The sequence below is a fragment of the Melozone crissalis genome, unplaced genomic scaffold, assembly GCF_028551555.1.
Source record: "Melozone crissalis strain CALT ecotype California unplaced genomic scaffold, PUWL_Pcris_2 ptg000002l_1, whole genome shotgun sequence".
Taxonomy (NCBI): Eukaryota; Metazoa; Chordata; class Aves; order Passeriformes; family Passerellidae; genus Melozone; species Melozone crissalis.
The window spans coordinates 13680616-13708302 of record NW_026535780.1 but is presented as its reverse complement, the minus strand read 5'-3'; the positions used below and the strand labels follow the sequence as shown (position 1 = coordinate 13708302).

Sequence of the window (27687 nt, the reverse complement as noted above, 5' to 3'; positions counted from 1 at the left end):
CTATCGGGTGAAGCTAAGTGTTGTCTCATAAAATGTCCACTGCCCGTTTTTGGTGACTGAATACCTGCTGTTTTGGATATGAAAATTCTTCAGGAAGTGATAGGATTTGTGAATGCCACTACTCAAATTTGAAAATGGCTTTATGACCTGTAGTGGCTTTTGGAAATATTTAATGTGTATTTACTTTCACTGTTTCAGTTGGATAAGTAAATACTGTTGAAGTAAACTGTCAACACTGCAGATTGAAATGTTTGCCAAATTCTTTTTTTCCTTCTTCTTCCTCTCAGAGGTGCCGTTACTTTGATTTGTGGTTTTGGTGTTCTTTTGAGTTAATATTGTGCTTTGTTAATGAGATTTCTTTATCATGATAAGTGTGTCAAGCCATTATATGAAAGACTTTAAGTAATAGAATCAAATTATGTATTTAATTTAGGAAAATTTGAGATTTCTCTAAGCACTTTAAAGTAAATTACCAGTATTTTGCAGGTAATATTAGTGTATTGAAACTGTATTGATCTGCCTCTAAATATCCTATCCTTGAAGCAGAAATTCTCTTAATGCCAAGTCATAACACACAATGTTAATTCATTTATTCTGTAATTTTAAAATATTTATTTTTAATTACTGATTAACCTTTTTTTTCCAACAGTTGTTACAAAATAGAAGAAAATATTTGCTAAGTGCTTTTGTATCATTTTGAGAATATTAATTTGTGTCCAATTTCCTTACTTTTCTTTGGTCTGGTTTTTGTAGGCACAGAAAATAAACTTTACCTTCTTTAGATGGATTTTTTATAAACATTAGAAAAATTTCACTGTGCCAATAGTTCTGGGGTATTTTCAAAAAAAAGTCATAAATTTATTGCTTCACTAAGTATTTAGGCCACAAAGATAAAATATTGACTTGATAATAAGACAAATTTGTAAGAAATAATTCCTGAGGAACTAAGGTAGTGAAATATTTCCTTTCAATTTCAGACTATACATAATGAAAATCTAGTGCTTTCTTTTCTCCTGCTTCTTCAGAACAGTTTTCTTCATTTGCTTTCATTACTGCATGTCAAATTCTTTTCAGTTTATTTAAAAATTTAATTAAGTTCTTGAACATTAATACATCATAGAAAATACGCAGTATCCTATAATATCAAAGCTTGAAATACTAATATATCATTATTATCTATTTTATAATAAATAATGAAAAGTGATAACATCTTGTTATGGTTTTGTTGGTTTTTTTTTTTTGACTGGTGCTATGCTAGCTGTCAGCTGTGGCCACCCTGGTAGTCCTATTTATGGAAGAACAAGTGGAAATGGTTTCAACTTCAATGATGTTGTGACATTTTCCTGTAATACTGGGTATGTTATGCAAGGACCAACCAAAGCTCAGTGCCAAGCTAATAGGCAATGGAGTCACTCACCCCCTATATGCAAAGGTAAGAAAGCACCATTTCCAGATTTCTAACTAAATGTTGTAAAATTAAGGCTGAAAAATAAGCAGAGAGTAAAGGAACACAAGACAAAGTGATTCCTTTCTCATCAACAGAGAGACTGATTAACTAACATAATAATGTTCTTGTTTAAGACTTTTTGTGATGCTATGATTTTTTACAATCGGGTTGCCAGGATAACAGTTGCAGAGAAACTTTCTTATGTGTCTGTAGACTGTATTGCTTTTTAAAAGTTGTCTCTGCAAGTTACTGAAGCAAAATTATGGAGAGATAATTAAGAGCTTAAAGCCTGAAATAATTTTCTCTGCATTTTTAGACAATATAGTTCTAGCAGACACATAAGAAAAGCTACTTTGCTTCCTTTTACATTTCCATTGGTGCTTCACAGAGCATCTTGACTTTGAAAATTGCTATTCTAATTTATTAATGTTGTCCATTTGTGTTCATTCTCAATGCTTCTAGATATTCTTTCACTTAGAAAAATAATTCTTTCACTTAGAAAAATTATAGTACGGTATTAGTCCTATTTAATTGTTCAAAAACAGTTTTAGCAAGGTTTTGTCATCCCTACATTTTTAAAATTTTGATGTGTTTTTAAATAATTTGTTTTATTTAGAAAAATGTACTTTTTGCTGTAGCTTGCATGTACATATGCAGAAATTCTAATGATTGTTCTTCAGCATTTTCTCTGCAGCTTCTCTGTATTTTTATCTGTGCCTAAACTAAATAATGCATTTTTATAGAAGTTTTATTGACTATATTTTCTTTTCAATAGGTTTTCTCCCCTTTCATTTCATTACTTTGCCCTAAGAGATACTGCCAAATAGTTTACAGAACTTAAATTTCCAAGGAACCCTTTGTTGATGAGAAGACATTATTTTCTAAATTTACAGTACTAAACATGTACTGTGTGTTTAGGGTACCTACTTAATCTCATTTCCAATACAGTTGCTATCAGTCACTTTGGTATTCTCGTATTGAAGAGTGCCAAAGTGCTGACAGCTTATTGGCATGTAGGGATTGGTGAATAAGTTGTTCAGGTTGCTCTTTGAGACTTTACACAGTCCTGAAATTGTATATTGGTTTTAGGAGAGATTTTAAAAACAATAAGTACTAATCTTGGTTTGGACATCATTAATCATGTCAGCAATGTGCAGTGAAATCCATTCTAATGGGATTTTGTTTTATTTGCTTTGAAGTTAAATAATAATAAAATGTTACCTTGCATATTTGTACACTACCAAAAGTGCAATATTATAGAAAGGCTGCACACTATTGTGAAGTCTTTCCTTTTGTCCCATAAATTTTTCATGTAAATTCAGTGCACTTGCTGTTACACTATAAACAACTTTATTAAATGTCTAGCTTCCTAGCCAACCATAGTAATTGTGTAAAACTATTGAAATGGTCAAATTTCCTTGTATTTTTTTTCAAGTGCTCACTACTCCTGAATAATAAATAAATTCTTTACATTACTTTAAATGTATGCTTAGTAACAGGAACATGGACAACATTCTCAGGCCCATGGTGTGATTCTTGGGGCTGTCCTGTGCAGGGTCAGGAGCTGGAGTTCAATGTCCTTGCTGGGAGATAAACAGAAAAAAAACCAGAAATGTAGCTTAGGCTTTCCTCCAGGAAAAGAAAAATATTCAATATTGACCATCAATGTAGCTAACAAATTGTTCTGTCCTTTACTGTTAAAGAAGTCAAATACAAGCAGAAAGGTATTTCTGTCCTTGGAAAAGGTATGTTTTCCAGGCTTATAGTATCAATATTTGAGACATGCTAGAAGAAGCACACAAGCAGGCAAAAAAATTTAGAATAGTGGCTAGAGAGGACATGAGCCATAAAATTACTACATTGAATTATTTATGTGGGAAAAAGGATCTTGAATTGCATCTGGAAATACCAGTTTTCCTTTGCAATTCACAGAGCTTTTCAGCATATTTTAATCATTTCATATACAGACATCCATGAATATTTATCTCTGAAATCCAACAAATGTGAATGCACGGTCCTGTACCTGGGAAAGGAAGAGTAACCCCGGTAACCCCATGCACCAGTACAGGCTGGGGGTGGAAAGCAGCTCTGCAGAGAAGGACCTGGGGTTCCTGGTGGACAGCAAACTGCCCACAAGCCCAGCAGTGCCCGTGTGGCCATGAAGGCCAGTGTTGTCCTGATGTGCATTAGGAAGAGCTTTGCCAGCAGTCGAGGGAGGTGATCCCATCCCACTACTGAGCCCTCGTCAGGAACATCTGGAGAACCGGGAGTGTGCTCAGCTGAGTGCTACAAAGATTATTAGGGACTGGAGCATCTCTCTTGCAAGGGCAGGCTGAGGGAGCTGGGCCTGTTCGCTCTTGGGAAGAGGTCACTGAGAGGGGACTTCATCACTGTCAGGAACTGAAGGGAGGGTGTCAAGAGGATGGAGCCAGGCTCCTCTTGGTGCTGCCAAGTAAAAAGATGAGATGCAATGGATAGGAATTGATGCACAGGAAATTCCACCTGAATACACATGCAGATATATAGATTTGCACATAGGTGTGTGCAGGTGCATGTATATAAACATGCAATTGATTATAAGGGTATGGGGATAGTAATTTTTACGGGAACTTTGGTTTTCTAGAAAAACAAAATTATTCACTTTGAATAAGTGATTATGTGTTTCCTTGACCAGAGGAAACCATATGAAAACTGTTAAAATAATCTTCATGACCCCCAAAAAAGGTATTATACTGAACTCACCGGTAGCTGCAAGACACAAGGGGGAAAAAATTCATATTCAGAAATTTTCAAAAATATTACTTTTTAAGTGCTAAGAACTCAAAAAATTCATCCGTATTCTTAACCATTAAAGTTGATCTCTATTTTTAAAAGCTCTTACCCACTTGTTGGGATATGTTCTTACTCTGTCAGGTTCACCCCAGTCTTATCTAACTGACCTTGTACACTTTAGCTCAAAACATCTGTCTTAAAGGTGATCCATTATCAAAATGTTGGTATAGGAACATAAGTATGTTTGCATTTCTGTGTGTGTTAGACCAAAATCACATCTAGCCCCAAAATATGTTTATATTTGTGGACAATAGTGTGTGTCAAGACAGGAATGTAAATTCATTTTATTGGTATGTTCAGTAATTTTTAGTGGCCAATAATTTTACAGTATTACCACACTATAAAGAAGCATTTCTTTTTATTTGCTCTGAGTTTAACATCTTCTGGCTTTAGCATTTTGTCGTTTCAGTTCTTCTTCCTAATTCACTACCATTATATAAAAAGTTAGGATATATAAAACCAGCAACACATTGGATATTTCTTATACAAAGAATTGGAGACCATTTTAGGAGACTGTGTTATTATGGCTCTCAAGTCTGTGCTCTTTTTCTTTTTAGTGGTCAATTGTTCTGATCCTGGAATTCCTGCAAATTCTATAAGAGAAAGTAAAATTGAACATGGAAATTTCACGTATGGCACAGTGGTATTTTATGACTGCAATCCTGGATATTTTTTGTTTGGCTCTTCAGTTTTAATTTGTCAACCAAATGGCCACTGGGACAAACCTCTACCTGAATGCATTAGTAAGTAGATAATGAGTTTGCTTCTACAAGGAATGTGGACTAGACGAGGCGTTATTTTACACAACATTTTCATCAGTCTCTTGACAGCAATTATAAAATTCACATTTATATACATTTGTGTGTGTGTGGTTTGGATGGAGGGTCTCAGTAGCTGCTGAAATAGCAGTTATATTACTCTTGTATGTAGCAAATAACATAGAATACTTATGAAATGCAATAGCCAAACAAACATCTCTGCATGCTCCAGCAAAATAATCCCTGATAGCAGATATGCAAGGTCAAAACCTGTCCATTGACTTCACCAGTGATAGAACACCTAAGATGTCCTCTGGACAGTGTCCTCAGTTTGCCACACTAACAGAGGTACCTGAGCATCATACTCATACACAACCTATTCACTAAGGCAACTGCATCAACACAAGTAGGTTATTTTTATTCTGGTTTGTCATGGACAACTTTCTAACTGTGATGCAGATATAGCCAGAGATGTTTCTTAGACTTTTAATTGGCTGAGACATTGATTTACCTGGTCCTCTATTAGTCTGTGAAAAGGGTTTCGTTTAGGATCAACATTTTTCACTGAGAAAAGGCTTCTTTTCTAGACATGGAAAGGAAAACAGTCTAAAGGTTACTTATTCAGGAATAATGGACTGATATTTGCAATACTGAAGGTATTTGTTCTCAGGAGGCTTCACTAGTTCTACTATCACCTCTATATAAGAGGTGATAAAATAAGAATAAAATAACCTTTTTTTCTTATTAGTGATAAAAATTTCAGTTATGGAACTTGTCTCTTTCTTTGATGGGATAAGTAGCTTGATTGCAAGTCACAGTTAAACCTAAAACAAAGTGTCTGTTGGTCACAAGTTAAATTTTAAAGGCAACATTACCTTTTCAAAAAGAGAAATATTCCTTAATAGAAAAGTATTTAGAAAGAGAAATTAATTTAAAGGTAAAGTTGCAAAGACTTTTTTCCTTCTACATTTGCATTTTACTCTCTTAGTGATTTTTTATCTGAATTGTCACAAGTAATTTAATAATGCAGCCTTTATTCTTCTTTTAAAAGAGCTTTGGGAATAAAAGGGATTTATATACTTTTGAAAGGGAATTTTCTGCTTTATTTGTGTCATTTTCATAGAGGGGTCAGTGAATTCTACCTAAGTGGTATCCATGATATTTTGTAATCATAAGCTTACCAGAAGTTTTTAAGAGCCTTTTTTAAGAGCTTCTGGAGTGTTTCTCAAATTATTGCTGGAATGAAACTCTTTACAACGGTGTGGATTGATAGCACAAGGAATAATGCTTTAAACTAAAAAGAGTTTGTTTAGATTAGATATAGAGATGTTTCTTTGTTTTTGGTTTTGTTTTAATGAGTGTGGTAAATAGAATAGAAGAAAATTAGTTAGAATTTGAAAAAAAAAGAAATTCAATCAACTTCTCATATGAAATCCCAGCCTGAAAACATTAATATCAAATTAAATTTTGTAGAATTCATTATCATATAAAGGGTATTATTAAGGGTGTTATAATTTTAAAGTCAATTATTAGGGATCCAAGACTTCTAGATATAAATGTAAACAGAAAATTGTGTACAGGAAAGCCCAAAGGTGGAAACTTTAAGGTACCAGTATGATATTAACTATGTCCTGAATGACAGCTGAATAGGGCAAAAGAATCAATCAAGAATACTACAGATAACAAAATATTCTGAAAAACTGTGAATGTTCTTCAGAGGATAAAGGTCTCATCTTGTTGAAGCCTGCATGGCCAACATGCCTTGTTCTTGATGATGTTCTAAGTTTTCATTCTCAGCAATTATCCATAACTGATAGTAGATTTTAGTTAGAAGCAATTGATTAAAAAAATAACACTCTGACAACAAGTGCTTGTTATATGAAGTTGACTCTTCTGGCTGTTTTACTCAAAGTCCTCGAAGCAGAACAGTCACAGGGGTCAGCAACACTATGTAAGAATCAAAGTTGATCAATAGTTTACCACATTCCTAAAGCCTTTGTGATCCTGTCAGGAAGGTTCTGCACCGTGAAGGTTGGATCTTTGGGAGAACATGTCATTAAATGCAAATCAGTATATACATAAATTAAAGCTCTAAGACTATAATATTATTTTAAGAAAGAAAAATTGCCATATATGATCTTGGTCTTATGCTGTATTGTACAATCATGGTACTGTTGCATGCATCTGAAATGTCATGGAATTGAACACATCCTTGACCCCGATCAGGCTTCTGATCTGAATTTTTCTTTCATAGAGAAGTCCTGCTGAAAATAGTATTTAATGTGATGAAATTTTCATAAAAACTACAGTTGTATGATTTAGCAGCTGATTCTACTACACTAATATTTGCAGCCCTAATTTGTGGGCTTCATGGTACATAAGTACAACTATCTCTGGTAAAGATAATCTACATACCATGGACAGATGTAAGATAAGAAATCAAACATCAGGCCTAGATTCATTTTGTGTACATAGTGGATTGATTTATGAAATTTTGGTTTATGAATTTTTTTTTGCATTTCCCAAACTTGATTTATTTAGCTTGCTTTTACATTAACTCCTTGTCCTGAATTATTAAAAGAGGGATGAATTTCTGCATATTCACTACCACAGCAGTGACTTTGGCAGATACTGTGTTCCTGTAATTTTTCTCTGAAGAGTCTAAGGTGTGTGTATGTGTTCATGACATAAACATCAACTTGGTGAATAAGTGGTTTTGAACATCTATATATGTATCTAAAATATTTTTTTTTGACACCTCCAAACATTTCTTTCATAGCTTTTGGTCTGAAGCATATTTTGCATTCTAATCCCATGATCTTCCCCCTTCCCGCAAACCCTGAAAATGTTAACCCCTTCACAAAGTTTATGTGCGCAGTTGTAAAAATGAAAACTAAAACTTGAATGATCAGTGATAATAACCTTCTTTTATCTCCAATAATTATGCATTGTAGTGATTGACTGTGGACATCCTGGAGTTCCTCCGAACGCAGTCCTGTCGGGAGATAAATACACCTTTGGTTCCACTGTTCACTACACCTGCACCGGGAGGCGGTCGCTCTTGGGGCAGGCGTCTCGCACGTGTCAGTTAAATGGACACTGGAGCGGATCTCTTCCTCACTGCTCAGGTAATATTTGTGAATTAATGACTGTATCCTGAAGTGGTTTTAAATATATTTTGATTTTTTTAGAAGGCCATTTAAAAATCTGAAAAATCATGTATAAAGCTGAATTACCAACTCAGTAGAAGTAAAAAGTAAAACCAAAGTAAGCATAAAGTATTAGCAAGAAAATAATCTGGAAGAAGTAGACTTTCCTGGTGGCACTTAACATGAACAAGAAATTTCACATTCAGTTGACTGTTAACCAGTTTGCTTTGAAAATATTTTTTAATATGATTTCTGGCAATAGTGTTTATTTCCACAGTGAAATCTTGCAGCATTGTCTCTTCAAGATGATGAGCTAATTTTCTTATATTTTTTCTTTCAACTTGCAAATGTCTACTAGCTTGATGTCACCTCAAATATAACTTGATTGTGTAACACATTCATCTGTATAATAAGGCCAGGTAGGCTCCACATAATTTCAAGACAGGGTACTCAGTTTTTGAGGGAACACTATCTAATCCTTGTAATAGTTTAGCCCTCAATAAAGTCAAGATACGTTTTCTGAAGAACTTTTTGCTTAGGAATATTGTATTTCAAAACTTCATTTTGATTCACTTTAAGAGCAGTCATCAAGTGAAAAACTGAAATCCAAGTCACACACTAATTTGGGATTTGATTAAATCCCTTTTGTTATTGAAGACTATGTAAACAAATGCTGTTATGAAGGTTAACCATGTTATCAGTTTTAATTTTCAGTAAATACTGGTGGAAGTTCTTTCTTATCCTGCATATGTTTAATAATTTCATTGAAGAAATCAGAGGAGTTTTGAATCTTATTTAAACCCATGCAATTCAGAGAACTTGGACATGTTAAATGGCAGAAAATAATAAGAAAATAATTGACATGTTTTTCTTAGATTAGATCTATGCCAAAACTAGAAGTGAAAAATAACTGATTTGCTCTACTAGTTTCACATTCAAAATCCAAGATTATTTAGAGTATTACTAAATAATATCATCATAGAATGGTGGAAGTCAGAAGGACCTTTACAAATCATCTGGTCCAACCTCTGGTTATAGGTAAGGACGTCTTTCACGAGCATCATAGAATGGTTTGTGGTGGAAGGGACCTCCAAATATCATCTAATCCTCCCTTACTACAATGAGAAGAGATGTGTTCAACTATATCAGGTTACTCAAAGTCCTGTTCAACCTGACCTTGAACACTCCCAGGCATGTTGCATCCACAAGTTCTCTGGGCAGCCAGTTCCAGTGACTCACTGCACACATCGTAAGAAATGTCTGCTTTATGCCCAAACTAAACTTAGCCTCTTTCAGTTTAAAATTGTCCCCTCCTCTGTCACCACAGACCTTGATAAAAAGCCACTGTACATCTTTCTTCTCCATTTCATGTATTGAAAGGCCACAATGGGGTCTTCTGGAAGCCTTCCTTTCTGCAGGTTGAACAGCCCAAATTCTCTCAGCCTTGTTGCAGAGCAGAGGTGTCCCAGCCCTCAGATCATATTTATTGAATTCCACTGGAACTACTCTAAGAGGTCTTGGTTTCTGTTGTATTGGAAACCTCAGAAATGGATACAGTAGTCCAGGTGGAAGCCTCACATATTGTAAACCTTTTTGGTTTCGTTTTTTTTTTCCTCTCCTGCCCTTATCTCTTCAGTGTAATCAGTTATAAACTGATTATCAGCTGCAGTTTCAGGATACCAAATTTTACATCCCAAGGCATAGACATAGTTGAAAATAATATGAAATATTAAAATAGAGCTTCTTGGTTAAAATATTGCATTAAATTCTAAAGTGTTGGAAGAATTTTTCAGTATCTGAACCTTCTCCTGCAACCTCTCAAGTACCTAGAATGTGACAAAACTTAGAAAAATGCAAACCTAATTTAGTCCTTAAACTTTCTATTAATAAAGCAGAAGGAAATTTGTCACAGTGAAGAAAATTATAATCTTATAATCTATAATTTTAAAGATATGCACTAGAAATCATACTTTAATGCAAAATAATCTTATTTAATAAATAATGATATATTTAGGTATTTGCAAATTGGAACTATTTTAATAAAAAGTGGTTTTACAGCTAGAAGGAACTCATATTTGTTTGGGGGGAAATATACTCTTTAGATCAAATCTAAGGCTACTTGTTGTAGTTTTTCATAGTATTAATAATAAAATATTAAAAATCTAAATTGTGAATTTCAAAATTAATTTAATAAATAGACAAAAATATCAAGGAATATAACCTAAAAATACACATGAAAATATGAAAGCAGCCCTACTGGAAATAGGGCTATTCTATAGTATTTCTCATATTAAATTAAAGAAGTGTTGAAATATTTCAGGATATTATGAGTGAGAATCATGAAATTTTTTAAATTGTTTTTCTACCTACACATAGGAAACTCTAATCAGATCTAATTAATGTTTCTAATGTTTCTAAATGCATTAAAAAAATTCCTTGACATAGGAACATTTGAATGTTAACCATAATGAATCAAATTCTACAGAATAAATCTATTTTTTTCTTTAATGTTACTGTACCTAACTATAATTCTTAGAAAAATTTTGAGATTTTCTCTTCAAAGTTTAATACTGAAATATTTCTCATTATAAGACAATTTGCAGTTCATGATAGAGAATTTCTATATTTTGCATCTAAAATATGTTAAATCATCAGCTTTTATTATTAACCTTAAACTGGTTTCTTCATATTAATGCATATTAAAACTTTGAAATTTGCATGTTTGTTTACATTATTCATAATATATAATATACAATATTTAACTGAGAAAAGATGCAGCATACTTGTCCTTTTAGTATATGAAAAAGACTTTAAAAAGAAAACGCTAGATCAGTGAACATAAGGTTACTAAATTTTGTATCATCCTTATGACAGTTTCTTGTCACATGACATTGAGCTAGAAGGAATTTTCCTGTCCCACTGATATATACTGGCATTCATAAACACTTTTCAATCATCATATGCATATCAGATGCAGTCAGAAATTTTTTGCAATGTAGAATTCCTTATAAGTGCAGCAGGGGTTGTAAATAGTCTAAATATCCTCCATTTCATCAAGATTAAATGTCAACTGAGAATTTGTTACACATGTGAGTGAAGGATGGCTCATAACTAACTGTAAAAACAATTTAGTTGAGTCTGCATGAGGTAACAAAAATATGTTCTCTTAGACATCATCACAGTCTACACCTTTCTCATGAGGGGAAGAGGAGGGGCAGGCACTGATCTCTGTGGTGAGCAGTGGCAGGGCCCAAGGGAATGGCCTGAAGCTGTGTCAGGGGAGGGTTAGGTTGGATATTAGAAAAGGGTTCTTCACTCAGAGGATGTCAGGGCACTGCAGGCTCCCCAGGGCAGCGGCCACAGCTCCAGCCTGACAGAGCTCAAGAAGGGTTTGGGCAATGCTCTGGGGCACACGGTGTGTGTGACTGCTGGGAATGGGGCTGCGCAGGGCTGGGACCCGGACTCGGTGATCCTTGTGGGTCACTTCCAACTGAGCTGATTCTGTGGTTCTTTGATTCCATCCCATCTGATGTGATTAGTCATTTAGAAAAATTATTTCTGTAACCTTCAGTCAAAGGAGCTGGTGGTTAACCTTCCTAAAATGAAAAGTCTAATAATCCATAGTAATAATTAGGCATTAGAAAAGAACACATGATTTCCCTTAGAAGAAGAATATGTGATTTCTCTTTGGCATGGCAAATAACCTATTTTCCTTTTTTCAACATAAAATTCTTTTAGGCATAATGTTAAATAACTTGCCAAAAACTGAGCTGTTATTATGCAGACTTTGCAAATGTAGAATGATGAGTAGGCCCCATTCCAATTTTATCATAGTCTAACTAAATACTACTAGAAAATGTAAGCTACAGATTCCCAAAACAACAAAAAACACCCTTGATCTATGAATCAATTTTTTTTAATGATTTCAAAAAACATGAAGCAGACTTTTTTCAAACTAGAGGGTTGTTAAGTCACCTAAGTACCTTGGACATAAATTATTTTTAAAGCTTATAAAATTTTTTGCTATAATTTGGGACTATTTGCGATTTCTTTTTAAATAGGGCTGGCAATCTGCTTTACAGATCTGTGTCATATAATGAAATGGGTAAACAGAGAACAGCCTAACTTCTCAGCCTTGATTTTGAAGCAGACAGCTAATCCTTTTACCTACTTGAGTGTATTTCTATTTATGAAATAAATTAAATACATAGTACCATTTACTTCTTAGACACAATGGACTAAACCAAATATTTGCTGATGCACCATAGTTTTCAAAGCAGAGGAAGCTACTTCTACTCTTCTGCCTTCACTATTCAGTTCTGAACATGCTTTTGTCAGTAGAGAGTTGTGTCCAACTGTTCCCTCCCAACAGCATTTTTAAAACATTCACAGTGCCAAGTAAGGCAGCAGAACATTTACACTTGTTTTTCTCTGCATGTAAGACTCCAGGGTGATAATTTCCCATAGAACCCGTCTCCAGTGAGTTTGTCACTTTTGGTCTTCTGCCTATTTAGAGTTTGCAAATCTGTTTACCATTTCTTTGTAAAAATAGCTCTTATTACTTCTATTTAAGCTTAGACATACCCCAGAAAATCTGCATGACAGATTATATACATAGTAGGATTAATTTTTTCTACCTAATTCTTGAAATATTTCATTTTTATTTAAAATAGTGTAACTAACTACAAAGTAATGAAGATTTTCTCTCAAAAATATTGATATGTTTGACATATTTTTTGTCTAGAAGACCTTCATTTTATTTGCAAGTTGTTAGAAAAACAGATGGGCTATGAGGAAGAAACCAGAACAATGGAGCTCCAAGAATTCTAGAATTCAACTCTTCAGTATTGAAACTCAGGAATATAATATACCTGAATCTCTTTTTACATAGAAAACTATCTTAAAGTTCTCCAAAAAATAAAGTAGATGATTCTAAGTAAACATTAAAAGATTCTAATGAATGAGCTGATGTTCATGTGTTACCTAGAACTTCCTAAAAGTTCTTATAAAGACTTAGATGTATAATCTTTGGTATTATTATTACTTTTTATTGTTATCATTATTACTGTGTTGATTATTCCAACATTTATATACAGCAGATAGCATTTAACATTATTAATTTATTTGTATATAAATACAAACTTGTTTACCATTAACCTTCTATCTTAGAATTTTCTGAAACATTTATATCTGAGGGAGATTTTAGCTATTGGTCAGTTTTCACATGATGTTCCAACATTTCTAGAATGCAGGAAAATTCTTCATGTCTGTTCCAAGTCTGATGATACCATAAAACTAAGAAATATTTTATGAACACTGGTTATACACAAGAAAATTGTCTTTGCAACCAGGACTTTGGTTTTCCTCAGAATTCCTTATTTTAAAATGAAAAATTTCCAATGTTTTGTACTTATTTTATTCCCCTCTATTTTATTTGATAATTCTGTTATCAAAATTTTACCATGGTATTAGGAGAATTTGAGAAAATTATAATTTTTCTCCTGCAATAATATAAAATAAGTAGAAAAAATTAGTGGAGGATCAAGTAATTTTGCATTTATAGGGACTCACACCCACGGATATATATGGGGATTTTAAATATATATATATATATATTTATGAAATTATTTATAAATACATAGAGATGTTTTGTAAATGCAGAATCATTATAATATTTTATAAGTATTCTAATCTTTGTACTCTAAAATCTAGGTGATACAGCTGGTTCTTGTGGTGATCCAGGTATCCCAGGCCATGGGTCTAGGGAAGAAAACAATTTTAAAATTAAAAGCACGATACATTTCAGCTGTGATATTGGATATATCTTGCATGGCTCAGAAGAAAGAACATGTTTGGCAAATGGAAGCTGGACAGGAAGACAACCTGAGTGCAAAGGTAAATCAAAGATGCATTTAGTTTTTAAGCTGTGTTTTTAATGCTGTTGATCAGAAAACCAATTTTGCATCGCCAGCTTTCTGTTGTGAACAGGGTGCAGTTGTTTTGGACTGAAAAATTTTTTCAAATAAGTTTTGCACTATAGCAGTGGCTTGATAACAGGTGAAAAAATTTGAAACCAGTTCCTGGCACCCATTGAAAAGCATGTTTACAGGTTTTGAGGGAAAAAATAAATAAGCCTTTAGAACTCAATTTTTTTATGAATATTTTTTCACTTAAAAATCTCAGCATAACCTGACCTTTAATAACAACCATATACCACCTGAATTTCAGACAAAACCCCCAGTTTTAGGAAAATGTCAGTGTCAGGATTTCTTTAGTTTTATTCATCTATGTATAAATGGTTGACTTAAAATTTCATTTATTAATACTGTTGACATTGCTTTTTTTCAATAGAAAACAAAATGCTGAAATAAGTTTATTTGTAAAATATAATTCTGAAAATTTCAAGGTAGACAAATTATCATAAAAGAAAGCTATAGAAAGATATTTCTGAAGACTCATTTATGGCCTAATTTACCTTGCTTCAGAATAGGAAAATAATTCTCAACAGATTCTTTTGCAAAACAAAGTGTCTTGAAAAGAAGAAAATAATTTGAGAACGTTTACTCTTAATTTCTACTTAATCGCTGTTGACTGTGTTAACTGTATGAACAAGTGATTTAGTTTAAAAACTTGTTTCATAAACTTGTAATATCCTTTCTGCTGAATGATTATCAAATTTATGCTACATTGAAAATATAATATATATATTTGTGTGTGTGTATATATATATATATATATATATATATATATATATATATATATATTTATGCTGGTATGGAAAGGGATATGCTTTGCCCAACTCTACCATCTGCTATTTTGACCTTATCTATTACAGAAATCAATTAGCTCTTATACATTTTAAGATGGTTTTGATGATATTTCTTTCTTGAAATAATAAATATAGTTCACAGATAAATGTGGTGTTGGTAGTGCATGCACAGGTATATTGTTCTAGTTTAGGTCATATAGATTAGATGTATATATATGTAATCACATAAGAAGGACACATTCAAATTCCCAAGTTGAACATTAACGAACTGGGATACAGCAGGATTCCACCTGCCTGTGAGGATGACTCCATTCAATGCTTTGAATTAGAAAGATTATATTTTATTTATGCTAGAAACACATGATTCAAATTAAATCTACAAATATAATTGTCGATCAGATTTTTTTTTTTTTTATAATTGGAAGGGCTAAACTATCTTGGAAGGGCTAAACTAATTTGCAGCTAAACTATCTTTTCACTAATGCAGATTATAAAGCTAAATTTGTACGTTTTGTTTCTCTACAAACCCAAGGGGAAAAAATAGTAATTCATGCACACAGTTTTTTACTGTACAATGTGCCTTATCAGTAGATGGTGAAACTTACATTTTTAAGGACAACAGAATGGACTTCTACCAAGCAGCACTGCTGGAAGAAGGATTGTTCCTGCTCCATTTTTTCCCATTTCAGAAATCATCTTTACTAAATTTTGAAAATATTCCACATTTTCCTTTATAGCTGTGCAGTGTGGTAATCCAGGAACAACTGCTAATGGAAAAGTACTTCGTATTGATGGCACTACCTTCTCCAATTCAGTAATTTATTCATGCTTGGAAGGATACATACTTTCTGGATCATCTGTAAGACAATGCACTGCCAATGGAACATGGTCTGGATCCTTGCCCAACTGCACAAGTAAGACACATTTCTAATGACTAATTTTGTTTTTCCTCTCCTCTGAAAGTAATAAATAAAGTAAAATATAGAAGTCTCCTGCCAATAAATTTTCAGCTTTTTCTTGCATTACTTCCTACATAATTTTGTATGCTAAATAAAAATATAATGCTATGCAAATATGAAGAATATGGTTTTTTAAAAGCAGAGTATAGTAAAATGTGTAGACTGCTGTTTCAGTTTAAGAGAGTTGTATTACACAATCTAGCTTCTTTAATTCTTTACCAGTATATATGTTCAATCTTATTTATGTTTTGTGATATGACATATCCAGACATTTTTTATTTTAATTGCTTTACTTCATCTTGAAAAATTAGCAGTATAATAATCTGTTCTTCCAGAGAGTAGAAAATTAAAACCTTGTCATGAACACTTGAGGATTCTTTTCATAGTGACTCCAAGGTTTAAACTGTTGTCCCATTTTGACATACCATCTTCTGTTTGGCCTCTTCATTAACCTTAAAACTCCTTTGGCTACCCAACTAACAGAAGCTATTACAGCATCTCTAACATTTATAATGAGCACTTTGCAACACTTTATTTTCAAGTCCATCTGTTCCTTCTTTATTACATGTCCTAGTTCATCTTTTAGTAGCAATTATGAAAATTTTACATTTATGTGATGCATGAGACTGCCTATCATTTTCAAGAAACATATCCTCATCAGAGGTATAGCAAACTGTTTTTAAATTTTGAACACACTTAGAGCAACTCAAATAGAAGCCAAAAGCTAGATCATAAAACTTCTTGTTAAATCCATCTTAAATGAATTTTTGCAGTCAAAAAGCCTGAGAGAGAGCCCAGTATTTTTGTTTATTTATTATTTTAAAAATTAAAATGAGAGCCAGATTAATTGTACCAACGATAATGATGGCTTGTGATGTCAACTTCATCTATATTTTTTTCTTGTATTTTAGAATAGCATTTTTCTGAAATACATGCCAAACAATCTTCTCAGGACACATTACTCAGGTAGAAACATGAGATTTTAACTTGAAATATGTTGACAGAGGAAGTATCATAGTAAAACAAAGACAGTGAGTTTCAGGATATACCACTTTTGTTTAGTCAAGGTGTTACCACAATTTAGGGGGTTTAGAGCTGACACTGTAAGAAGAGAATAGCCTAAATAATTTTATGCTCCTTTACAGGCTGGGAGCCCTAGGCAGCGTACCATCAAACAGGACTGACCCTAGTGCAACTTCATGCAGACCTAGACCATAGCAAGATATTGTAGGATTTTCTTAGGAGAAACAACACTACCATATCTGCAGCCAAACAGAAACAAAATTCTCATGAGAGCTTCTTGTTGCAGCGCTCAATAAAAAGCAAGGCCGTGCAGTCAGCAAGGTGCAATCACTGAGTTCAGTGCCTGCTGCTGGGAGCTGGCTGGGGCTGTGCCCAGGCAGGAGAGCTGTGGGCACAGCACAGCTCTGAATGCCACCCTGACTGGGCAGCACAGGCCTGGGGCTCCCCACCTCCGCCCCACTGGGATTCACTGGCTCTCAACAGGAAATGCTCTTCTGGTCAGCATCACTGCAACAATTTAAAATGTTTTTTCCCTAAAACAGTGACTTGAGTGGAGATGGTCCAACTGAAATGAAACAAAGATTAGAGGAAAAAGGATAACGCCATTAGCTTTATATTTTAATTCAATCAAAACAATAGTATATCTTTAAAAATTTTGTGGATTATTTTAGTAAAATTTGCACATTAAGAATAATAAATGGAATGTTTCAAATAAAGAAAGTTTCAGAGTATTTGAAAGTACATGTGTTAATAACGGAAACAATTCTCTTTCCCAGTTTTATGTTATTTGAAAAATGACCAAGAAAAATCTACGGCTTTTTAGTTTTTTGAAAAATTGAAATTACTGTGTTACTAGGTGAGCTAAAATAGATTGATCTCCAGTTTTCTTTATCAGTGTCTTAGCTACCAGTTTTCTTTATCAGTACATTAGCTACCTTTGCAGTAATTCAGATAACCCTGTGGTATGTTTTCTAGGCTCTTCTATGTACATACAGTGATTGCATGGGACATTTTAAGATTTGCTATATGCTGTGTAATTAGTATCTGCTCTGTCAGATCATGGTAAACTGTAGAGAAGGTATATTATATATATATATATCTTTGATTCTCAGATCCCGAGTTACTTGGTCAAGGGAGATACACCACAAATATGTAGTCATGGATTTTTTGTGATTTTGGAGATCTAGAACCAGAAAGAGTGATATTCTCATCAGCCATGCTTTGACATTGAGTTAGAAGTGGCCAGAACGTGTACTCTGCTCAGAAAACTGCTTCTCATACTTTCCCAGAAGAAATAGCAATGCTGTAGGGTGATTTTCATGTTTACTATAAAATAAACGATAAAACACATGGAATACTATATTTCATGTGAACACTAGAGACTGTCTCCACTCTCTAAAGACTGTCCCAGAAATTGATAGATCTAGTTGACCAAATCTGAGGGAAACTTACCTGTTTTAACACTATTCTCAGATTGCAATGATCCAAAACTTTTTATTAACTCCTTATGAGTATTTTATTTCATTAGGAAATTTAATTATCTCCTGACACAAGAAGTCATAAAAGGTTTTACAATCACTCCCACACATTACAGTGCTATAGACCTAATTTTTATGTAAGTCATAGACCATGTTTGGGGGTCACCTGAATATTCTCACCTGTTTATGTACATAGCAAATATGTGAGCACTTATAAAGTGGGAGGTTTTTGCAGGCATATATTTTAAATTTTCCAGATTTTGTTTCCTTTCAGGATATCAGAGAAAAATAAAGTAAGTAATAGGCATCTCCTTTTTTAATAATGAAACTTAATTGATAGGAAAATTTTTACATATCCAAGGGTGATAGTGGCATATGTATTATTTCTTTCTTTTTTTATTTTGTAATCTTGAAATTTTGTCAATACAAATTTTACAGTCCTTTACTACAACTGTTAAACTAAAGTATTTATGTTCTCCAAATATAGCTGTTATATAACTCCATATATGTTTGACAGCTAATTAGGATGGCATATGTTTATCTTCTCTTGGTGGAGATAAGATTTATGTTTGCAGTGGTTTTTTTTTCCTCACATATAGATAAATCTCACTTAGATTTTAAAATATGTTCCTCAACTATTTATTTACTTGCAGTTATCAGTTGTGGAGATCCAGGAGTCCCAGCCAATGGCATGAGATATGGTGATGATTATGTCGTTGGACAAAATGTTACTTACATGTGCCAACCTGGTTATACAATGGAAGCAAATAGTTCCTTAATTCGCACTTGTACTAGCAATGGTACGTGGAGTGGAGTAATCCCAACATGCAAAGGTACAACATTTATTTTGCTTGTCAGCTATTTCTTCTATGACATTTACCTACACTGCTTGTTGCAAATTGTTAATTTGTTGTGTATTTCCACAGAAATCAAAACTTACTTTTAGTATGAATATCTTGAATGTATTTATTTAGCTGCAGAAACAATGACTTCATCTTTTACTTCTTATCCCTTTTATATTCCTACAACCACAATATATTGAACAGTTTTTTATAGTTCTGCAGAATACTTTAGTACTTTGCTGGATGGTTTAGATTTGTTAATTGCAGTTAGCCTGTCATAAGAAAGTGACCATATATATGTCTTTGCTTTTACAAACAGAACACTCAAACATCTAAAAGATGCCTCTGGAAAAGATCGAAATATATACAAACTGAACTTTGTCAAAGGCAAATTCACCTGAATTTCTCTATCTATATATAATACTAAAATTTTTCCCCTGATCTTTCCTTTATTAGACGGGTACCTTTAAGCATCACCTTGCTGCAAAAAGACTAAATCATTCTTAAAAATTTCCCAATAAAGATTTTTCTGTTTCATGTTATTTTCTCTACTGTAGAAGTTGAAGGGGTTAATGTCAAGATATTCCTTCATCTTCTTCAAATTGCATGCCTGATTAATGGGGGTCTTTTGTTTGATTTTGTTGGAGGGTTTTTTTGTTGCAGTTGGGTTTGGGGTTTTTATTGTTAAAATTTAACCCTGTTAAAATTTTAACGCAAAAAAATCTGAACATAACTGACAGACAAACTTGTCTGTGTCATCAAAAATATTTTCTCTGAGAAACTCACTTTCTCAATGCTAAAAAAAGTTCTCTCTAGAGTAATTTTTATGTCTCTCTGATACTACATTTGTAGAAAAGCAGTATTACCATTTGGCGTATTCTTTCCGGGTTCACACTAACTACATCTGATCTCTATTCTTTCAAAACTTAGTTAGCTACCTTTGTGCTTAATTTTTGTTATCCATCTTCCTTCTGTTTCATTTTAAGGAAGCAAAGTAAGACACCTGCTAAGCAGTGCTCATTTTCTCCCATAAATGCATTTGTCAAACTAGATTAAATTAATTTCAAAGCTCTACCATATTTTCAATTACTATTCTTGCTGAACACAGTTCTCCCAGTATCTTACCAAGTCCAGTTTAACTCTAATTCACTTTTGACAATATCAATTTTTAAGTTATTTTCCTGACACATTCTTAGAGATGTCAAACACTGAAATCCTCTAGACATTTCACTCTTATTTTTCTATTGGCATTGTGCTCATTGATAGCCTCAGTTTCAATTAAAAAATGATTTTAAGAACTGAAGATTGGACATAGTGGTCATATTGACCAAGAGTCTGTCTGTCTCCAAGAGTGGCTGTCAGCCAACAGCTAGAAAGATAGAGCAAATATTTTTTATAAAGTCTCTCACCTCTAATTCTTATGGTCTACAGGACACCTAACTGGGACCAGGAGATCTAACTCTGATTTGACTCAAGCAGAATGATACAAAGAAAGAATTTTACTATCGATTTTAACTTTGAGTTTTTGAGTCTTTCTGGTTTTGGATCATACATATTTAAGGCTTGTATAAATGCTAATTAATAACCGTATGAAGAATCTCTAGTCTTCGCAGAATTTCATTCTACTTTACCTTAGTTTGTGTAAGTACACTAGGCAAGTTAATAGTGTAATTAAAATAATATATAATATGCAGTAGTGTTAAATGTATAACAATTAGTTTTTACTGTCAGAATGAAGTGCCAGGGTCCTTTGGTACTATTTAGTTAAAATAATTGAAAAATGAAATGGGCAGAAAATACATGCATAATTGTCACTGTGCCATTGAAAGGGAAGACATAAATACAGCTCTGCTATGCCAAGTTGGAAAAGGATTCATGTTCATCTGCAGCTAGATATTCATATACTCTAACATTGTCTTTTTGCAGACTTGCATTTGTAATACACTTGTAGTTCTTAAACTGAGAATGTCGTGGTACATATTTATGTCTAAGTCTCTGACCAAAATAGAGAAACATTCTGGCTTGCTGCTAGGTATTGTTTTGTTTTCCTTTTCTCACCTTAAAATTCTGATGTTACATCTATTTTCTTCTATTTCTTCTCTCCTTTCCCAAGTAATCACCAATATTTCCTCCCTTATTAGTCAGCTCAGAATTTAAAATATACAGTCCCTTTTAAAAGGACTATTCATGAAGCTCTTGGAGAATGAAGACAGAATTCTGCTGCTTAGAGCACTTATTTTGAATTCGTTTTTTTTAAAGCATCATAGAAGTGTGGCAAAAGCTATCACATCCTTTTCTGGGACAAAACTAAGGTCCCAAAATCTAGATTTGATTTACTGGCTGGTAAAGAGTATTTGATACCAGTATTCTCAAACAGCCATGAATGCTGCTGTAAAGTGTTTTTATGGTCTACATAACTGAGATTCTCTCACTGAAGAGAATAATAAAAATGTAGAAATGGTACCTAGTGAACCCTGTGCAGGTTGCATTCAAATACATACTATTCATCACCTAGTAACTCTGAATTCTTTTAAGCCTGCAAGATGACAGCTCTTCTAAACATTAGTTTAAAGATTATGGGTGCAGCATTTAACTTCCTCCATTGTTGTGACCTGTGTGTTCTCTGCTTGATTTTTAATCACCACATCTTCTCATTTATCCCAACTGGCTTTACCAGATTAAATTGTATTAGATTTTTTTTCTTTCTTTCTCTTTTGCTAGCACAGTTTGCCCTTTCGTCTACCTCATTCATTCTATCAACTTGGTCTAAATTTCATCCTTTCCCTTTTTTAGTTCAGGTTTTCTTTCATTTAATGTCCTTAATACTTTTTCCCTTAAGCTTTCAATTAGCAATTGTCTGTTACTATACCACTATCCAGTAAATAACACATTTATCGTCATCACAACAGTTGTATCTCTTTATTTCTACTGCCTTCCTGTACTGTTTTTCAGTCCTCTGGCCTACAACCAAGTACAAGATGTTTCTATTTTTTCCTAGGAGGCCTGGCAATTACAAAATATACTGAAATACTTCTTGTTGGCCTTCTTAGTGGTAGCAATACTAACAGGTTCAAGGAATTGCAAATCCTTACATTTTCTCTCTATTGCTAGCAACTAGATGCTTTTCGGTGATGAACTACTCACAAAGCAAATGGTAACCAAACTGTGCTACTTAGAAACAGGCTTTGAAGTAATATTTTGGAACAGTTATCCTGGAATTTCATCCCTACACATTAAATATAGCAAATGCCTAAGATGGGTAACAGGAAGAACATATTTTATTATTGCCACACTAACAAAATATGGTTGTACTCTATGTAGTTTTAACAGAGAAAAAAAAATTTGTAGTAGATTACCAGACATATCTTAAATGTTGTACACGTTATAGTTTCCATACCGATTTTTAGGTAGTCTTCCTATTTGGTTTGATGCAATATCCTGGTATATTTAAGACACTTCATCAATCATCTGCTGCCTCCTAAATGAAGGAAACCAGACGTACGAACTTCAGGAAATGTGGCAGGAATACAGTGAGAAGGATAGTATGCCCTGACTGTATTGTCCTCTAAAAAAAGGTGAAATTAGCCCATATGGTTCTTCTGGTAATTGTGTACACCAGGGATATTTACAGCAGCTGGCCCTAATTATTTTGAATATTATTGCAGCTGTTACCTGCCCAACTCCTCCGCAGATCTCTAATGGAAGGTTGGAAGGAACAAACTTGGACTGGGGATTTAGCATTAGCTATGTCTGCTCTCCAGGATATGAACTCTCTTTTCCTGCTGTTTTGACTTGTGTTGGGAATGGAACATGGAGTGGTGAAGTACCTCAGTGCTTACGTATGTATTCACATCATTGTCTGTATTTTGCTGTGTTATGGTTTTCTCCTCTTTGAAGTTTTCACTTTTTTTCCTTCCTTCCTCCCTCCCTCCCTCCCTCCCTCCCTCCCATGGCTCAATTAATTTCAGACCTGGGATAATTACAATCCTTCTAAAAATTTCTAAAATTTTCCAAAATTTTAACGTTACTAGTAGATTGAGAAGGTCATGGGAATATCTGTAAACCCTATGTGAGCATATATGAGTCTTTAGACATAGACGCAACAAAAAGATATTACAGGCAATGTGTACAACATAATCCAAGGCAATTCAAAATTCAAAGGTTCTGTCTTGTTTTCAGATCCAGCTACATGTGTGATAAGGTAACTTTCATTAAAATCCCTTTTATTTCCTCATACTCATCCTAAACTTCCTGTGATGTCACAGAGAAATTTTTCTGGCTGTCATGTTGACTAGGTCCTGGGTAATTCTGTGACAATTATCTATTTTTAATATTTTATGCAGTTAATTTTACTAATCTGAAAGTTATAAATAACAGTGATGGATTCTTGTATTGCTAAAAATTTCATTATAGTATCCAATCCTATTCATTAAAAGTGATTGTGATTTTTCTGAGAGATATCCAATTGATTGCACTGAAGAAGGAGGTTTTGTAGTTATTTGCAGAATAATTATACCACTCTGTAATAGTCTTCAAAAAGGAGTCTAACTGGAAGAGGATCATATCTTATTCATGGCTTTACAGTCTCTGAAATTTAATTTGAACTTGCCAAGTAGCTGTGCTTGCCAGGTAGCTTGCTAAATGTTGCAAAATGCACTTCTGTTTTCTTTTACTATTTTTTTATTATTTTTCATCTCTCCCTGTCAAAAATTTCCTCTATTTTGGCTATATCCCAGTACCATGAAAGTATATATAGACCATCTTTTCTTTTCCTTTTTTTCCAATTAAATTCTCATATCATCAGTTTCTGACTGCTGCTGAAACTCTGTGTGCCAGAGGTGGAGCACAATGAAAGGCATATTTTTCTGGAAGAAAAAGAGCAAGACCACTATTTGTTGCTTAAATTCTCTATGTAGAGCTCCTCTAAAGTCCACTATACTGTGAATATGAGAGACTATGAAAAATTATTTTCATTATTTGTTCTTGATTGAAAAATGGTGTCCTTCATTCATTTTTGAATACCACAAGCTATTTATGATTTTTAAAGTTGAAATACTCAATATTGCAGTATACTCTGAAAATTGGGCTCTACCTTTAAACTTTTTAAAGGTATATTTAGCACAGAATGCAGCTGCCTGGGAATTAAAGGCTATTTCATGCAGATTACATTAACTGAATGTTGTTGATGTGCAATGGTTGTCCATTGGCCTGCAAGAGAAAACAACTGGCAGCCAGTGCTTGTCAAAGAGCTTAAGCTAGTTGCCATCTGGCAGAAATGAAGGGGAGCTGGTGAAAGTCATTCTCAATGAGCAGTTCCTGACATCAGAAATTTATTTCCTAGCTTAGTTCCATAGAGCCTGTAGCTGAAGATGTGCAAGGTACAGTTATGACATGGAATAATTATTCAGAATGGAATATGACCGTGTCCTTGGTTGAGTGTTTGTCATCTATGACCCAGTAAATTTGTTTGCTTAATTACTCATGCAGTAATTTCAGTATTGCTGGTTTTATAAGTTTGGCAATGGATGGGAAAAATGTAGACATCTGCCAAAAAATTCCTAACTGCAGATATAACTTCAAATCATAGAATTATCACAGAATATAATGAATTGGAAGAGACCCATGAAGTCCAGCTGCTGGCCCAGCACAGAACAAACAACCCAAAGAGTTGTACCCATGTACCTGAGAGCACTGACCAAAGATTTCTCAAGACCTATGAGGCCTGGTGCTGTGACCACTTCCCTGAGCCTGTTCCAGTGTCCAACCACACTCTGGGGGAAAACCTTTTCTTGATATAGAATGCAAACCTCCCTGAACTTCATATCATTCCCTTGGATCTTGTCACTGGTTGCCTCACAGTGAAGATCAGTGCCTGTCGTTTTGCTATGTCTCATGAAGAAGCTGAAGATCTCAATGAGGTCTTGCCACAGTCTCCTCTTCTAGCCTGAACAAATCAAGTGACCTCAGACTCTCCTCATGTGGCTTCCTCTCAAGGCCCTTCACTGCCTTTGCTGCCCTCATTTGCATACTCTCTAATAGCTTTACATCCTTACATTGTGTCACCCAAAACCTCACACAAAATTCAAGGCAAGGCTGCCCCAGTGCAGAGCAGAGTGGGACAATTCCCTCCCTCGCCCAGCTGGTGATGCTGCCCCTGATACCCCTGGGACATGGTTGGTCCTCCTGGCTTCCAGGGCACTGCTGGCTCAAATTCAACTAGTCACCAAGCAGGACCTCCAGGTTTTTTTCTCAGTGCTGCTCTCCAGCAGTGTTTTCTTATTCTGTATATACATCCAGGGTTGTCCCATCCCAGGTGCCATGTTCTTGTTAAACTTCATATCGTTGGTGATTGCCCAGTCCTCTGGTCTGTCTGGGTTTTTTCATAGGACACAGATGCCTTCAAGTGAGTCAACAGGTCCTCTCAATTTAGTGTCAGCAGCAAACATACTACCTTTTGAGTCCAGGTGTTTAGAATTCTTCTGGACCTGTTTGTACCTGCTGTGTGGTATTCACAGTTAGCATCTGGCAGGTTGAACGTCCCCCAAAAGGACAACAGAAGTTGATTTAGAGGTCTCCCTTAGTTAATTGAAGAGTAGTTTTCCAGTGGCAACATCCTGACTGTGTCCTATAGTAGACTCCCATAACAACATCTGCTTTGTTTGTGTGTCCCTTAATCCTTACCAAAGGCTCTTAGCATGCCATAATATCCTGGGTTTGGCCAGGACAGGGTTAAATTTTGGCAGTAGCTGGGAGGGGACAGGGCTAAGTTCCAGGTGTTATTCCATAACATCTCACATCATTGCCAGGTGTGGGGGAAGGGATTTCTGCTTCTGAGGAGAAAGGTGGTCTTTCCACTCAGAAAAAAACACTGTGATCAGATCAGATTGGGTTCTGCAGTAAATATTTTGCAAGAAAATCAGCCTCACTTTTGTATACTTTTGTAATTAATATTGTTGCTGTTACTGTTTGTTTTCTTATCTCATAGCTATTGCCAGTAAATTGTCCTTATCTGAACCCATGATCTCTGCCATTTGTCCCTGTAATTCTCCACCCCAGCCCAACACAGACCAAGAGGAGTGAAAGAGAGCAGCAGGATGCTTTTGGGGAATCACAGTGGGGGGCCCTGAATTTGGAAGTGCCATTCCTAAACTGGGACACCTCACAAACAGCAAGCTCTGACACCCCTCTCCCCTGCCTCATCCTCCACCTCACTTAACCTGCCTGGCACTCCTGAGGAGAGTGCAACCCTCCATACTGGCACACATGGACAGATCTGACACAGGCCTGATCCCACCAGCTTTGCTTGTGCCAAGGATGTCATATTTAATGGGCTGAGTCAAGGCTTCTAGGTCCTCATGGAGAAGACTGAAGGATCTCACTAATGCTAAAACTCTGGCATGCCTTCCCATTGCTTTTCAAAATCAGATGAACCTGATTTTGTCCCTTTCCCTCTTCCTGTGTAGTTTGAAATTTGAAATTGTACTGGTCAGCCCTTCTAACTCCTGCACATAAAACATTTTCCTCCCCTGAGAAGAGAGGCTTCTGACTGCCATTGAATAGCAGTTGATCTGATGTTGTATAGACCATAATATGATCAAAACCCCCAAAGCTCCTCTGATGACACTATCCTCAGAGCCATCTGTTGATCAGTTGGGTCTGCCTGCCTGAAAGGATTGAAGAAAGCACTAGATGTCCTTCTGATCCTTCAAACAATAGTGCTAAAGCCTGAAATCTCTTTTGGTTAGCCTTGGACTTCCCTTTGCTACCTCATTGCTGTGGGCATAAAGAGCAGCAGATAATAATCAGACTAGAGAGTTTACTAGTAATGTCCCAGCACCAGAGAGGCAGCAGGCTTCTCTAAGAGTAAGGTCTGGTTGGCACATGGGGTCCTCTCATTCCCTCAGAGAGTTTCATCTATGAAAACTACCATTCTTTTTATTTGACAGAGGTGGTCATGATGCAGGGAGTAGGTCATTTTACCCTCCAATTCCAGAAGGACCTTAATCTGCATCTTAAGTTGTCAGTGCATTTAGTTCCCGGACCAGAAGAAGGACAGTAAATTTGCTAAGAGTGCATTTACTCAATTATGACATGCTATAGACATAAGGAATCCTTAGGTGATAGGAATAAGGTAAAAAATATCAATTTAAGAAGAGATTTTTATGAGTGAAATTTATCCTGTCTAATTACAGTTTATTAGTATCTGACTTTTAAATTGCTACAGAAGTTTCTTTATTATGGGGTATTTTTGGTGTTTCATTAATTGTGAACTGTTCTAACTTTAAGTATTGTATTTCCATACATACCAAATCTTGCCTTTCAGTGAAGGATGAGGAAGTAGGACTTTATGACTCCTAAAATCTATCTGCTGAATCCTTTAATCATACAAAATTGTTGAGCACTGGGTAGGTGTCAAGAAAGCAGGAGAGG

At 34.7% G+C, this 27687-nt stretch overlaps 1 protein-coding gene across 4 annotated transcripts in view; it reads left to right on the top strand.

Annotated features, from left to right (window-relative positions):
• CSMD3 (CUB and Sushi multiple domains 3) overlaps positions 1–27687 on the top strand; it is a 586421-nt gene that overhangs the window by 530621 nt on the left and 28113 nt on the right. For all 4 annotated transcript variants that reach the window (XM_054290025.1, XM_054289307.1, XM_054288554.1 and 1 more), the window contains 7 exons: positions 1259–1432; positions 4837–5022; positions 7992–8165; positions 13899–14081; positions 15693–15869; positions 19069–19248; positions 22923–23096. In XM_054290025.1, coding sequence (XP_054146000.1) covers positions 1259–1432; positions 4837–5022; positions 7992–8165; positions 13899–14081; positions 15693–15869; positions 19069–19248; positions 22923–23096 — 1248 coding nt within the window. The remainder of the gene's footprint in view (positions 1–1258; positions 1433–4836; positions 5023–7991; positions 8166–13898; positions 14082–15692; positions 15870–19068; positions 19249–22922; positions 23097–27687) is intronic.